The sequence below is a fragment of the Musca domestica genome, unplaced genomic scaffold, assembly GCF_030504385.1.
Source record: "Musca domestica strain aabys unplaced genomic scaffold, Musca_domestica.polishedcontigs.V.1.1 3, whole genome shotgun sequence".
NCBI lineage: Eukaryota > Metazoa > Arthropoda > Insecta > Diptera > Muscidae > Musca > Musca domestica.
The window spans coordinates 1,097,367-1,111,550 of record NW_026712299.1 but is presented as its reverse complement, the minus strand read 5'-3'; the positions used below and the strand labels follow the sequence as shown (position 1 = coordinate 1,111,550).

The following is a 14,184-nucleotide window of genomic DNA, read 5'->3' as shown; positions in this document are numbered from 1 at the left end:
TGAAGGCCAGGGAGTCTCAATAGACGAGCTGAAGGCCAGGGAGTCTCAATAGACGAGCTGAAGGCCAGGGAGTCTGAATAGACGAGCTGAAGGCCAGGGAGTCTCAATAGACGAGCTGAAGGTCAGGGAGTCTCAATAGACGAGCTGAAGGTCAGGGAGTCTCAATAGACGAGCTGAAGGCCAGTCTCAATAGACGAGCTGGTGAGCCAGGGAGTCTCCATAGACGAGCTGGTGAGCCAGGGAGTCTCCATAGACGAGCTGGTGAGCCAGGGAGTCTCCATAGACGAGCTGGTGAGCCAGGGAGTCTCCATAGACGAGCTGAAGGCCAGGGAGTCTCAATAGACGAGCTGAAGGCCAGGGAGTCTCAATAGTCGAGCTGAAGGCCAGGGAGTCTCAATAGACGAGCTGAAGGCCAGGGAGTCTCAATAGACGAGCTGGAGGCCACGGAGTCTCAATAGACGAGCTGAATGCCAGGGAGTCTCAATAGACGAGCTGAAGGCTTGTGAGTCTCAATACACGAGCTGAAGGCCAGGGAGTCTCACTAGATGAGCTGAAGGCCAGGGTGTCTCAATAGACGAGCTGGTGAGTCAGGGAGTCTCAATAGACGAGCTAAAGACCAGGGAGTCTCAATAAACGAGCTGACGGCCAGGGAGTCTCTATATACGAGCTGAAGGCCAGGGAGCGCCTATAGATGAGCGTACGACCATGAAGTCTCAATAGAGGAGGAGAAGGCCAAGGAGTCTCAATAGACGAGCTGGTGAGTCAGGGAGTCTCAATAGACGAGCTGGTGAGTCAGGTAGTCCTAATAGACGAGCTGGTGAGTCAGGGAGTCTCAATAGAGGAGCTGAAGGCCAGGGAGTCTCAATAGACAAGCTGAAGGCCAGGGTGTCTCAATAGACGAGCTGAAGGCCAGGGAATCTCAATAGACGAGCTGAAGGCCAGGGAGCCTCAATTGACGTGCTAAAGGCCAGGGAGTCTCAGTTGACGAGCTGAAGGCCAGGGAATCTCAATTGACGTGCTAAAGGCCAGGGAGTCTCAGTTGACGAGCTGAAGTACAACTGTTATCGGTCATATAGCACAACTGTTATCGGTCAGGGAGTCCTATATACAAACTGTTGTTAGATAGAGAGTATCTTTATAACGACTGTTTTCGGAAAGTCAGTTTCAATAGACTACTGATGGGCAGAGAGTCTCAATAGTCAAGTTGGCTTGCCAGGCAGTCTCAATACACGAGTTGGCTGGCCAGGTTGTCTTAATATACAGGATGGCTGACCAGATCGAGAGACGAGCTGACTAGCCAGAAAGTTTTGTTCTAGACGAGCTGACTAGCCGGCAGGCCAGAAAGTGAATCTTGTCAAAGACGAGCTGACTAGCCGGCTGGCTAGACAGTGAATCTTTTCAAAGACGAGGTGACTGGCCGGCTGGCCAGAGTGTCTTTTCATTGACGAGCTGACTAGCCGGCTGGCCAGGGAGTGAGTCTTCTTATTAACTGGCTGACCAGTGGCCTATAACGAACGGAAGTGAACAAATCCTCCAAAAAAAATCTAATATTCAGTGATTTATATAAGTGTTTTGAATAACAACAGTGGCCGAACTTCATTTCAGGGAGTCTTTTTAGTCCAGCAAACGGCAACCACCATGGGAGTGAAAATGTATAAATCAAACCCAATGAAATGCAGGCACTCGTGCCTTCAATGAGCGTAAATCTCTCCAAACCTATTGGAAAATAATATAAACTGAGAGTAACACAATTGAGAGAGAGCGCACCTCTGTCCAGCTTAGATATAAATCATATAATGACAACGGAGGAGTTGATGGGAGTTTGAAGCACTAAATTGGGAGAATACAAAACTGAGACTCTCTGCCCTTCGCTTGTCCGGACAGTTTTTAAAAAAAGTATGAAGTTCAGTGTGTTTTACAAACATTTATAAGATCCGAAACCAAGAATTTTATGACAAGCTGGTACCGTGGTGTCAGAATAGACGCGATGATTACATCAGGTGATGTGATGGTCATAAGGTTGTTATAGACGAGGTGCTGTCCAGGTACTTTTTCGACGGTATACAGGCTTGAGAGTATTTACGACGAGGTGACAGTCAGCGTAACTTTAAAGAGGCCATGAAGAAGTTATGAATCCCATGAAGCTTTTAAAGGTTTGAATGCCTTCTTTGAAAATATATGTGGAGAGCAGCAACACTGGTGAAGAACCAGAGGATGTGCATTCGGGACACTCGAGATCCATTGAGAGACCATTTAGAGATACTCTAAAAAAACAAGAGAATTTTCTAACAGAAAACCGGATTTTCTTCTATTAAAGGTTGATTGATTGTGTTATGAGATTCCCATAGCTGCACTAGGAGAAAAAGTCATATGGCCTTTAAAAAAAAAATACCATAATTTCTTGAAATATAATTTAATGTGATGGTTTGATTCTGTTTTGTTAGGTCTTCTATTATTTAAGTAATATATGTAAGAAATTTAGTTATTGACAATATACCTTGGGATTTCCATCAAAAAATTATTGCTCTTCTAGGAGATTTAATTTTTTTATTTTTGAACAATCATGATAAATCCTCACTTCCTTTCAACATTTAAATTTTAGGACCTGTAATGTACTTGGACGAAACTTCACAAACCGCCGCCCTCATCCGAAATGCAAATGCTGCCCATCACTTACCTTAAGTTTTGACAAATAAAACCGTTTCCAGTTATTTTTTTACGATTTGCTTTGATTGCTTGGCCCGCCCACGACGATTCCGTGTTCGTTTTTTTTTAGGTTTCATCAACTTATGGATGGATTAATAATTTGCATAAAAATTGTTTTATGTTAAACATAAAAATTCAATTTTCGGCATCTTTTGTGACAGCCACAAGAAGAAAAAAAAGAAGAATGCGAAGCATAGGATACACATTGCTGTGTTAGGATTTGGAGTGAGCTGGAAAAAAAATCCGTCGTTACACCTTTATTTTTTTATGATTTCATTTCGAGCCATGAATTTGGGGATTTTTTTTTTTGTTGACGATGTCCCGCATGGTAATAGGAAAAAGGACCCCCCTCCCATTGGAAAAAGAGGAACACGAAAAAAATACAAAAACTTCCAGCAAATGTTCCATGAATGATATAAATTTGGAATCTAGACGGAATAATGTTGGCATAAGTATGAAAAACGATTTTACCTGCAGTCGTTAAGAGCTTTAACCCCAGGGCGTGAAAAAAGTCGAGGGTCTGCGCTTTCAGCTGCTAAGATAAGTAACTGCTTAGGTGGGATGAATCCCCAAAAGGGATGGTTGTGGTGGGGAGAAGGGGAATGGTGGTTAAGTGAGAAATATTACCGCAGGATATTGTCATCCGTTTTCTTCCTCTTTTTTTGTTGTTGCTTCGCATCTCTTGCTCGCTGATTGCGGTTTTGCATAATTTTCCAGTTTGTATGATGACAATATCAAAATATGGCCAAAATCCAAATTTTATTTATTCATATTTCATGCATTCAAATTGAATGTTAATGCAAGTTAGACGGAAATTAAACTTTATGGGAGGTTGGTGTTTTCTTTTTTTTTTTTTTTGTATGGGAAAATTTCTTACAAATGCAAGTATATGCATTTGTAGTACAGCAGGTACTCAAAAAGTCTCTTTGCATATTATAAATAATTTGTCTATAAATACTTTTATTTGAAAACAATTACTTTTCATTTCAATAAAGTTGGGAGAGACCTGTATCTGACATTGGTTTGTTAAGATGTTGATGAGTAGCTCAATGGAAACAAGTTTAAATAGGAAATACACCCTGTGAATCGGAATAACTTTTTCCAAGAGGGACCCTTAACTTTTTGTCGCCAAAGAGTTATTATAAATGTAAATCGATAGTAAATATTTTGAAAATGAGAAATGCAAAAAAATTAGGTCAAAATATTGAAACATGTGGGAGTGGAGTTCCCCGGGCCGAACTTTAAACACCATCCACCATTTTGAAGGAATTTGAAATTTTAAAAAAATCCATAGAAAAATACATCCCAATAAATATTACTATATTAAGGCTATAAGTAAAAGTTTGTCATAGCCTGTGGTACCGATTACGAACTTTACATACGAAATTTTAAACAAATCCGGTGAATAATGTCGTTAATACCATAAAAATACCAAATATCGGGAGGTATCGTTATATAGGGGCAATACAAAGACGACAATTTTCTGTCATAGGCTGTAGTACCCATTACGAAATTAAAATACGAAATTTGAAGCAATTCTGGATAACAATGCCGCTAAAATCATCAAAATAACAAATATAGGAGATATCGTTATATAGGGGCCATACGAAGTCGTGGACCTGCATACACGATTATTTTCATAGGCTGTAGTACCTATTACGAATTTTGAAAGTTTCAAAAATTCCGGTAAAAAAATTAAGCGAAAGTCATCAAAATACCGAATATTGGGAGGTACCGTTATATGGACGCTATATGAAAACGTGCCCCGACATGGCCCATTTACGAACTTAACCTGCCCACTGACAAAATACAAAATTTTAGCCTTCTCTTCAATTCGTCCCAAAGATAGCGTGATTCCAACAGACAGACACACATGCAGACAAACAGACGGACATCACTAGATCGACATAGAATTTTAAGCTGTTCAAGAATATATGTACTTTGTTGGGTCTGAGATGAGTATTTCGAGGAGTAACAAACGGAATGAGAAAGTTAATATACCCTCCATGGTATGGGGGAGAGTATGAAAATGATTAAATACAGAGGGAATAAAAATGTTTGGCCCATTAAAAAATACTTCTTTCATATTGCTTGGAAAAAGTACATCGTCCTTAATACAGAACCCCATCCAGAGTCGGAACAATTCACAATAATATTGTTAACTTAACAACCAATGAGCTGTGGAATTAGTGAATGCTTGTTCCAAAGAGAAGCAAATTTATATTTTGCAGTTTAAGAGAAATAGAAATACGAGACCAATGGCTAATACTCGTTTACAATTACGAAATCCTGCGGGAGAATAGTTTAAAAATAACCAGTGATGCCAACACAGAGTATCCGTGCGATCAGGCTGGGTTTTTGGAAATTTGTACTAAAAGGGTACGAAAAGAATTAAAACGAACAAAAAATTTAATACTTTGAATGGGGCAAACGGAATTGAACATAAATCTGTAATATGCAGTTAGAGTCATTGATAGAGTGCGGGATAGATGTGCCAAGAAGTTTTTGAAAATTCTATCTTTAGCGTTACGAAAATTTCTAAAATTTGCTATGAGAGTGTGGCAACTGTACTAAATGGTACTAAATTTGGGACTGTTTGGCTTAGGGTGAAGGTGGAATTTTGAAATTTTGGATTGAGATCCCTGTAAATGTATACATATAAAGAGGCCTTAAATTTGTTGGCCTGTGAAACCTGGGAAATATATGAACTTAGAAAGGTCTTTTTATGAAGGGATTTGAAATTTCTTTCGCAAGTAGAAGATCGTTAAAAATATCTACGTTTCTCTAGGTAGAAGGACTCAACAAGTTATTCTATATATGGAAGAAATCTTTAATATGTACTGAATACTTTTAATAGTTCCTTTAACGATAGTAGACCTCTTTAATGCCTCCTGCGAATATAGGATATTTTTATAGTCTTCAATGTATTAAATAGTTCTATGGAAAGCCTCTAAAATGCTTTGCATTTAATAGGGATTCAAAAATAGACCTCAAGGATCTCTAAAAAATTGTTCTTAGACAGAGGACCCCGGATATGTCTTTTCTAGCTTAAAGAACTCTAAATGGTCTACCCTAGATAAAAAGACACTTGTGACAGGTCTCTCTGTCAGAATCCCTGTTCTGCTCCGCGATTATCTTACATATCTATAAAAGATGAAATATTTTGTATGTATGTTTGTAATTTATGGACTCGAAAACCGCCAAACAGATTTTTCTGAAAATTTTCAAAAACTACAACATCGCCTGAACGTAACATAGGCTATATAAATTTTTGAAATTCCACTTGGAACTGGAGATATGGCATCAGAATCGGAGGTACCTCCCAAAAATTTAGATTTTATATGCACATATCTATTGATAGATTACAGAAACAGTCTCCAAATTTGGAAAGCGTAGCGGTATTTGAAACAGAAATAAATTTGCCAAAATTCTATTTTCGGCGGATTTCATGTATTTGATGCATTAAACACGCCGTGTGCGCCACATTTTAGTGAAATTTTGAATGTGCAATGCAATTTGACCAAACAAATTATTTGCCAAATTATATTGAAATCGGTTCAGATTTGGATATAGATCCCATATATTTTTTCGACCGGTTTCGTTTATTTGATGCACCAAACACGATACGTATGTCCGAATCCAATGAAATTTGGCATGAATGACGGGATTTGATTGGAAAATAAATTTGCCGAATTATATTGAAATCGGTTCAGATTTAAATATAGATCCCATATTTGTTTTCGGCCGATTTTACAATTTGATGCACCCAACGCGATATGTACGTCCGATTCCTATGAAGACGAAAGAGAGACGAAATTTGGTAGCAAAAAATTTGCTAAATAATATTGAAATCGGTTGAGGTTTGAGTATAGCTCCTATATATACGAGCATATTTCGGCCGATTCATGTATATTATGCACCAAACACGATATGTATGTCCGATTCCAATGAAATTCATAATGTGTGGCAGAATTTGGTAACAATAATAAGTTTGACAAATTAATAAGAAATTGGTTAAAATTTGGATATAGCTCCCATAGCTCCATGAAGAAAGTAGGTCAGCTGTTCCTGGCATGTTCACGGGTTGGTAGACCGAGCTATTTGTTTGTTTATGCATAAAGGTATTACAATAATTACGTTTTTAAAATTTGTCATATATATTTTTTTTAACCAACAAATATTCATATATAAAATTTTGAAAGCGTATCAAATCAAAAGGGTAGCGAAGCGAACCGGGTTCAGCTAGTATTATATATAAAAGGTCTCTTCTATAGATGTAAGAACTGTCAAAGTCAATATATCCCCTAAATATTACCTTTGTTTTTGTCTGTCTAATTTTTAGTTTTGATAAAAACCGCTACATTAGCATCGTTCTATTTAAATATTTCAAAAATTGGATTCATGTTCAACTTACGGATTAGTTTCTGAGGATTGGTGGTGATGTTGCTGATGTTCTATACTGTTGTTGTTATTGTTGTTGCTGCTGGCTAATAAAGTTCCTGACGATGTTTGTGTAGCTGTTGGAAACTGTGATGATAATTCTGTTGTCGACGATGATGTTGTTGGTGGCACTGGGAAAGTTAATAATCCACTTGATGCTGGAGAGGTGTTTGTATTACTACTACTATTGTTGTTGTTGTTGTTGGCGCTGTTGTTGTTTGTTGCAGTCTCTACAGCTGTAGCAGAATTTGTTTTTAAATTCCCAATGTTGGAATTTATTTGTGTGGCATAGCCAAAGGACGATAAGCACAAAGCCGGTGTGGCAGCTGCCGATGCTGCTGCTGTTGCTGCTGTGGGCGGTGGAGGACGCGAATAGGGATGAAAAGTTTTCGACGATGTTGTAACTTTGGTTGAATTAATTGTGGCCGCCGATGCTGTTGTCTCCGCAGCAATGGCAGTCTCTAAATACTTGGTCTGATACTGATGTAGCTGTTGGTGCAGGGGATGTTGTTGTTGTAGATTATTTAAATGATTATTGTTTACCATCATCATATGTTTATTGTTATTGTTAATGCCAACGCCAATGCCGCCAACATTACTGTCGCCATTGCCAATGATGTTGTTGTTGTTGCTGGCGCTGTTTGTGTTGTTAGTGTTATTAGCGTAAACAACTACACCAAGTCCATTAGCATGAGCTGTGGCAAGTGCTGCCGCCCCCGGTGTTGCCACAATTCGGGCAACAGGTGCTGACAATGTCCCGGAGTTGTTGTTGCTGTTGGTGGCTGTGTAAAGTTGGCTAGGATTTAATGTTGCTGTGGTTGTGCCAAGACCATTGTCCACCATTACTACTCCGGCGTTAGTGTTGCTATTGGTATTACTGGCACTGTTGACGTTGTTGCTGCTGCTGTTGTTACTATTTGCATCGGAAAGTTGATCTGTACGCAATTTCATAGATTGCAGCATGATGATGATGATGGCGAACGCGTTTTATTATTTGTTTTTGTCGAAATGATAATTTCTCTATTCCCCAAACGGCCAACTTTGTTGCTGCTCCGTCGAATGGTGTTGAATTTAAATGGTGTTTTTATTGGAGTTTGATTTGCTTGTTTGTTTTTCTAGTTGGCTGTTGGGTTTTCGTGAATTTTGTTTTTATTTTTTGTATCTTGTTGTTTTAATTACACGCAAATTTTTGGCCAGCATTTATTTAGCGATTATTTTTTTTTTAGGTTTTATGAACTTTTTGGTTTGTTTAATTATCACAGTATCGAAATTTTGTTTTAAAACACTCCGAGCTCTCTTCGCTGATATATATGTGAGAACATCGAATGGGTTGAAAGGGAAAACACTTTTGCTACGCGATGGCAATGAACTTTCACTGAATTTCGATAATATAAATTGGTTGAAATTTTGATAGCATTTTTTGAGATAACTGAAAAAAAAATAAAAAAAAAGAAATTAATGGAAAATCTTATAATGTAAAAAGTGTATAAAGCAGATAGAGCAAGAGGATATCATTGGGAAATATTTGGAAAAAAATCATGATTACAGCTCTACTGGTCCTTTATCATAACTTAGACGATTCTTGAAAAATGTATTAAAAATTAGCGATCCATGCACTTGAGGTAATTAATTATTTTTATTTTCAAAATTATAGCTTCGATAGAAATATTTCTCAAATATTCCAGAATCGTAGCTAATATAGACCTAGAAAATTATTAAAATGTAAATTATTGTAGATATAATCCGTGAAATACACACGATTATAAAACTGATAGACTTTCAAAAAAAAAAAAAAAAAAAAAATTTTTTCGGGTCATGGTCTGGGGGATGGGAAATTCCAAGAGGAAGTGATAGTATTCGATTATTAGATCAAAATCTGGGCTTTCAGACACCGTTTTTAAGGCATTATCAGCCGCAGAGCTGATATTGTTTGGACACCTCGGAGCTGTGATTCGACACAGTGTTGCACCGAAAAGCCACAGACAATTTCCACTTTAAAGGGCAATATTCTTGAAGTCAATGGTGAAATACTGCTACTACATTGCAAGCCGAGTCAGCTATTTAAAATCAGTTATTTCCAGTATCAACCGCCCTTTTTGACAGATTGGTATAGAAGGGGGCAGAAACGCTTCTTGTAGAAAATGTTCAATGTAGATCAATGTCTCGTAGTAGCACCCATATAAAAACAATTCCGGATTTTTTTATATATCTAAGGGTCTTGACCATTGGTCCCTTAAAAAATATTTTTTTTCTAAATCCGCGATCAATGGGCACTAAAATAATATTTTTTTTATAAATCCATGCCCAGGGTCCATTAAATTTATTTTTTTTTTTCAAAAATCCACGTCCAGTGGACCTTAAAAAATATTTTTTTAAAAATTCACGTCAATTGCTCCTTTATGAATTTTTTTTCTTAAAAAAATATTTTTTCAAAAATCCAAGTCAATTGGTCCTTTTTCTTAAACAAAATATTTTTTCAATAATCTACGCTCATTGGTTCTTCAAATATATATATTTTTTTAAAATACTAAGCCCATTGCGAAATTGGTCTTTGAAAAAAAAATATTAAATCCAGGACCATTGCAAAATTGGTCTTTGAAAAAATATATATTTTTTTAAATTCCACTCCCATTGCAAAATTGGTCTTTGAAAAAATATTTTTTTAAAAATCCAGGCCCATTACAATTTTGGTCATTGAAAAAATATTTTTTAAAGGCCTATTGGTCTTTGAGAAAACATTTATTTTTTCAAATCCACACCCATTGGCCTATTGGTCGTCGAAAATATATTTTTGTAAAAATCCACGTCCATTTTACTATTCATCCTTGAAAATATATTCTTTATAAAATCCAAAATCTATATCTATATATTCCTTAAAATCCACGTTTATTGGTCCTTGAAAAACTATTCTTTAAAATTTCACGTTTATTGATCCTTGAAAAAATATTCTTTAAAAAGCCACGTTCATTGGTCCTTGAAAAAATATTTTTTAAAAAGCCACGTTTATTGGTCCACGTTCATTGGTCCTTGAAAAAATATTTTAAAATCCACGTCTTTTGTCCTTGAAATTTTTTTTTTAAATCCACGTCCATTGGTCCTTGAAAAACTATTTTTTAAAAATATACGTTTATTTATTTTTATTTTTTAAAATCCACTTTTATAGGTCTTTTGGCCCTTAAAAAATATTTTTTTAAAAATCCACGTTTATTGGTCCTTGAAAAAATATTTTTTAAAAATCCATGTTTACTGGTCCTTAAAAAATATTTTTTTAAAAATCCACGTTTTTTGGTCCTTGAAAAAATATTTTTTAAAAACCCATGTTTACTGGTCCTTAAAAATATTTTTTTAAAAATCCACGTTTTTTGGTCCTTGAAAAAATATTTTTTAAAAACCCATGTTTACTGGTCCTTAAAAAATATTTTTTTTAAAAATCCACGTTTATTGGTCCTTGAAAAAATATTTTTTAAAAATCCATGTTTACTGGTCCTTAAAAAATATTTTTTTAAAAATCCACGTTTATAGGTCCTTGGAAAATATTTTTTTAAAAATCCACGTTTATAGGTCCTTGGAAAATATTTTTTTAAAAATCCACGTTTATTGGTCCTTGGAAAATATTTTTTGAAAATCCACATTTATTGGTCCTTGAAAAAATTTTTTTTATAAATCCACGTTTATTGGTCCTCGAAAAAAAATTTTTAAAATATCTAAATTTATTGGTCCTTGAAAAATATTTTTTTTAAAAATCCACGTTTATTGGTCCTTGAAAAAATATTTTTTAAAAATCCACGTTTATTGGCCCTTGAAAAAATATTTTTTAAAAATCCAGGTTTATTGATCCTTGAAAAAATATTTTGTAAAAATTCACGTTTATTGGCCCTTGAAAAAATATTTTTTAAAAATCCACATTTATTGATCCTTGAAAAATATTCTTTAAAAATCCACGTTTATTGGTCCTTGAAAAAATATTTTTTAAAAATCCACGTTTATTGGTCCTTTAAAAAATATTCTTTAAAAATCCACGTTTATTGGTCTAATTGTTCTTTAAAAATCAACGTTTAATGGTTGTTAATAGTTAAAGTTAATAAATAAATAAGTTAAAATATTATTTAAAATCTGAGATGGTTGGTTAGTTGGTCCCTAAAAAAATATTCTTTAAAATCCCTTGTTTTTTGGTCAGTAGATTTTTTGAAAACCAAGCTTAAATGTATATTGGTAGTTGAATATAATGCTTTAATAAAAAAATTCGTAAACAACAAATTCTTAAAGAAAAAAATCCATTACAGCCCTTCAAAATAAAAAATTCCATAGCTCACAGCACTCATTGGTAAGAAATTCTTAAAAAAAAAAATAAAATCCCAAAATTCTTGAAAAAAAAAATTAAAATCCGAAGATTCTAAAAAAATTAAAATCCAAAAATTCTCCTACAATCGTTTAAAAATTCTGGAAGGGCTAGCAAAAAAAAAAAAATAAATAAATAATAATAATAATAATAATAATAACAATAATTATAATAATAATAATAATAATAATAATAATAATAATAATAATAATAATAATAATAATAATAATAATAATAATAATAATAAAAATAATAATAATAATAATAATAATAATAATAATAAAAATAATAATAATAATAATAATAATAATAATAATAATAATAATAGCAATAACAGAAGCCCATTGAGGTCCTTGTCAATGCATCCTTAAAAGATTTTTCGAGCTTTTAAAAATTATTCTTATAATATATCTCAATAAAGTAAAGTATAACGATATGATTGTCCTAACAAATGAAAATAAAATAAATAAATAAAAATGTTTACGATTATCCTTGACAATAAAATCTTAAAAATGCAATATCTTCTTTGACTAAATATTACAAAAAAAAACACGTTTATCCTTCATAAAACCATCGTGAGTATGCCGGATTGTACTTCAATAAAAATCATAGAAATTTATATCTTTTTTTTCAAAAGATTGTCTTTAAACCGTCAAAACCTACGATTTTAATTCACCACAAACATCCATCCATCCATAGCAAAGAATTTTCAATAAAAGAAAGTGAACTAAAAGGTGTCCCACTTTAAACTGTCAATTCCATTGGGATCGATTGGAAGATGAAGGTTAAATTTTCAAAAAAAAAAAAAAAATCGGCAGAGTCGTCACATGGGGCCATACCTGTCCTGACCAGACCTGCCCTGACCTGGGAGTAACAAATTTAATATACCTTCCTTTCCATGGTGGAGGGTATAAAAGTCCACGAATGTCTCGTAAATAAATTCATAAAAAATCGGTATCAATAACTGTGATAGTTCTTCACGTAACATTTCTCATATACCTGCGAATAAGGCGTTCATACCCCTTAAAACCATATTCTTGATGAAACTATAAACTTAGTAGTCCTTAGTAAATATTCATCGTTTCCAAGAACAATCTTATAAATCCACCGCATGACATGAGTAAATCAAAACTTTTGACATAATTTCCGGAAATTTGATTTCCGTTTCCCATTAATTTCTGAGCGCATTTGCTATATTTTCCCTACACACATTTTAATTGCAGCCATATTTGGCTACCCCATCATTTTCAATTTATTCCAAGTAAATCCAACGTCTCCCCACCACCCCAGCAATTCCCCTCCGAATTTCATTAATTTGAAAAGGATATCACTCTCGGTTAATTATTTAGCTGTGACTTCTTGCCCCATCATCGAAGAGAATATCAGCAAACCCTCATTACATGAGATTATATGGAAGTATAACAAATCGAAACATTTCAATTCATTTCATTTGAAATCAATCTGCTGATCAATTCTAAAGATGTATCAAGATTAACAATCCCACCGCAATAAACACTTATCATTAACAGCGGCACTGATGATGGCGATGGCGATGATGAAGTAGATGATGGTGATAATGATGTCGATGATGCTGTTAATAATGCCGTTGATGATGACTTGAAGTAATTATGACGATAGTCACACAATATTGAATGGCAATGGAACACATACTCATCAACATATCTAGATACGGGGTAGACATGACGCGTTGTCCGTTGCTATTACCACGATATCATTAATGGGCTCAAAAGTGACCATTACTATGTGTGTGTGTGTGTGTGTGTGAGTTTGTAGTATGCCACACACACACACACGTTAAAATGATAGTTGTTGTAGTATTTAACGATAACTCGTTGTCAACTAATTAGTTAAATTGAAATCGAATTATTCGTTGTCGCACTTGAATTAACCGCATAAACACACACACACACACACACACACACACTCAGAGACATATACATCCGTATATGTTGGTATGTTAGTGTGTGTGCTTATATAAATTGAAGTTGAAACAGAAAACCTCATTTAATATGAAAACGCGAACACACACATAGACATTTAAATGTGAGGTTTTATGCCCAGACCCAGCGTCGTCTGCACAACAATCATTCCGCATAATTATCGGTTAGTTGATATTTACCGGTTTTTGGTTATAGCCCTAGTCCTGCGGTATATTAATATCTCTACTAAGAATAGCGCACAAATACACACACATTTTTTCCATACATACGACATTAATACTGTAAATGTAAGCTAATAGAGATGATTAACATAGGGTTGGATGGTGATTTTGAAATAGGCAAGGACATGAATAAAAAATTAGCAATATGAGCCAATTTGTAAAAATTACAATTGAATTTCATGGAAAAAACATAAATACTTTTTATAGATTTGAAAATAGATTTTTGGAAGAGTTCGGGATATTAAAAAATAAATTAAATCGATATTAAGACGCCCAGTGCTTCAGATATTTTCCAACTTTTTATACCTTACAAGGTCTCACGAAAACTTTCATAAAGGTAGGGTTAGGCTCAGAAGGGCAATATATTAAGAGGTTGAAATGGACCAACAACTAAAATTTTTCCTGCTTTCGCAGCCAATTTAAAGGTCTCAAATATAAACTTAAGGACACGAAATCACGCATGAAGTTAGAGTTTGGGACAGCGAGTAGAATGGACCACTACTTTTGTTTGAAAAAA

General features: G+C 34.7%; 1 protein-coding gene across 4 annotated transcripts in view; it reads right to left on the bottom strand.

The window, feature by feature from the left end:
• The window catches only part of LOC101894539 (CUGBP Elav-like family member 2), a 382,563-nt gene extending 374,091 nt beyond the window's left edge, over nt 1-8,472 (bottom strand). For 2 of the 4 annotated variants that reach the window (XM_059124768.1, XM_059124769.1), the window contains exon 1: nt 7,121-8,468. In XM_059124768.1, the coding sequence (XP_058980751.1) occupies nt 7,121-8,109 (989 nt within the window). In that variant the 5' untranslated portion in view covers nt 8,110-8,468. Of the gene's footprint in view, nt 1-7,120 lie in introns of all 4 variants that reach the window. The other 2 variants (XM_059124771.1, XM_059124770.1) reach the window with 2 other exon arrangements.
• Between the last annotated feature and the right edge of the window lie 5,712 nt (nt 8,473-14,184).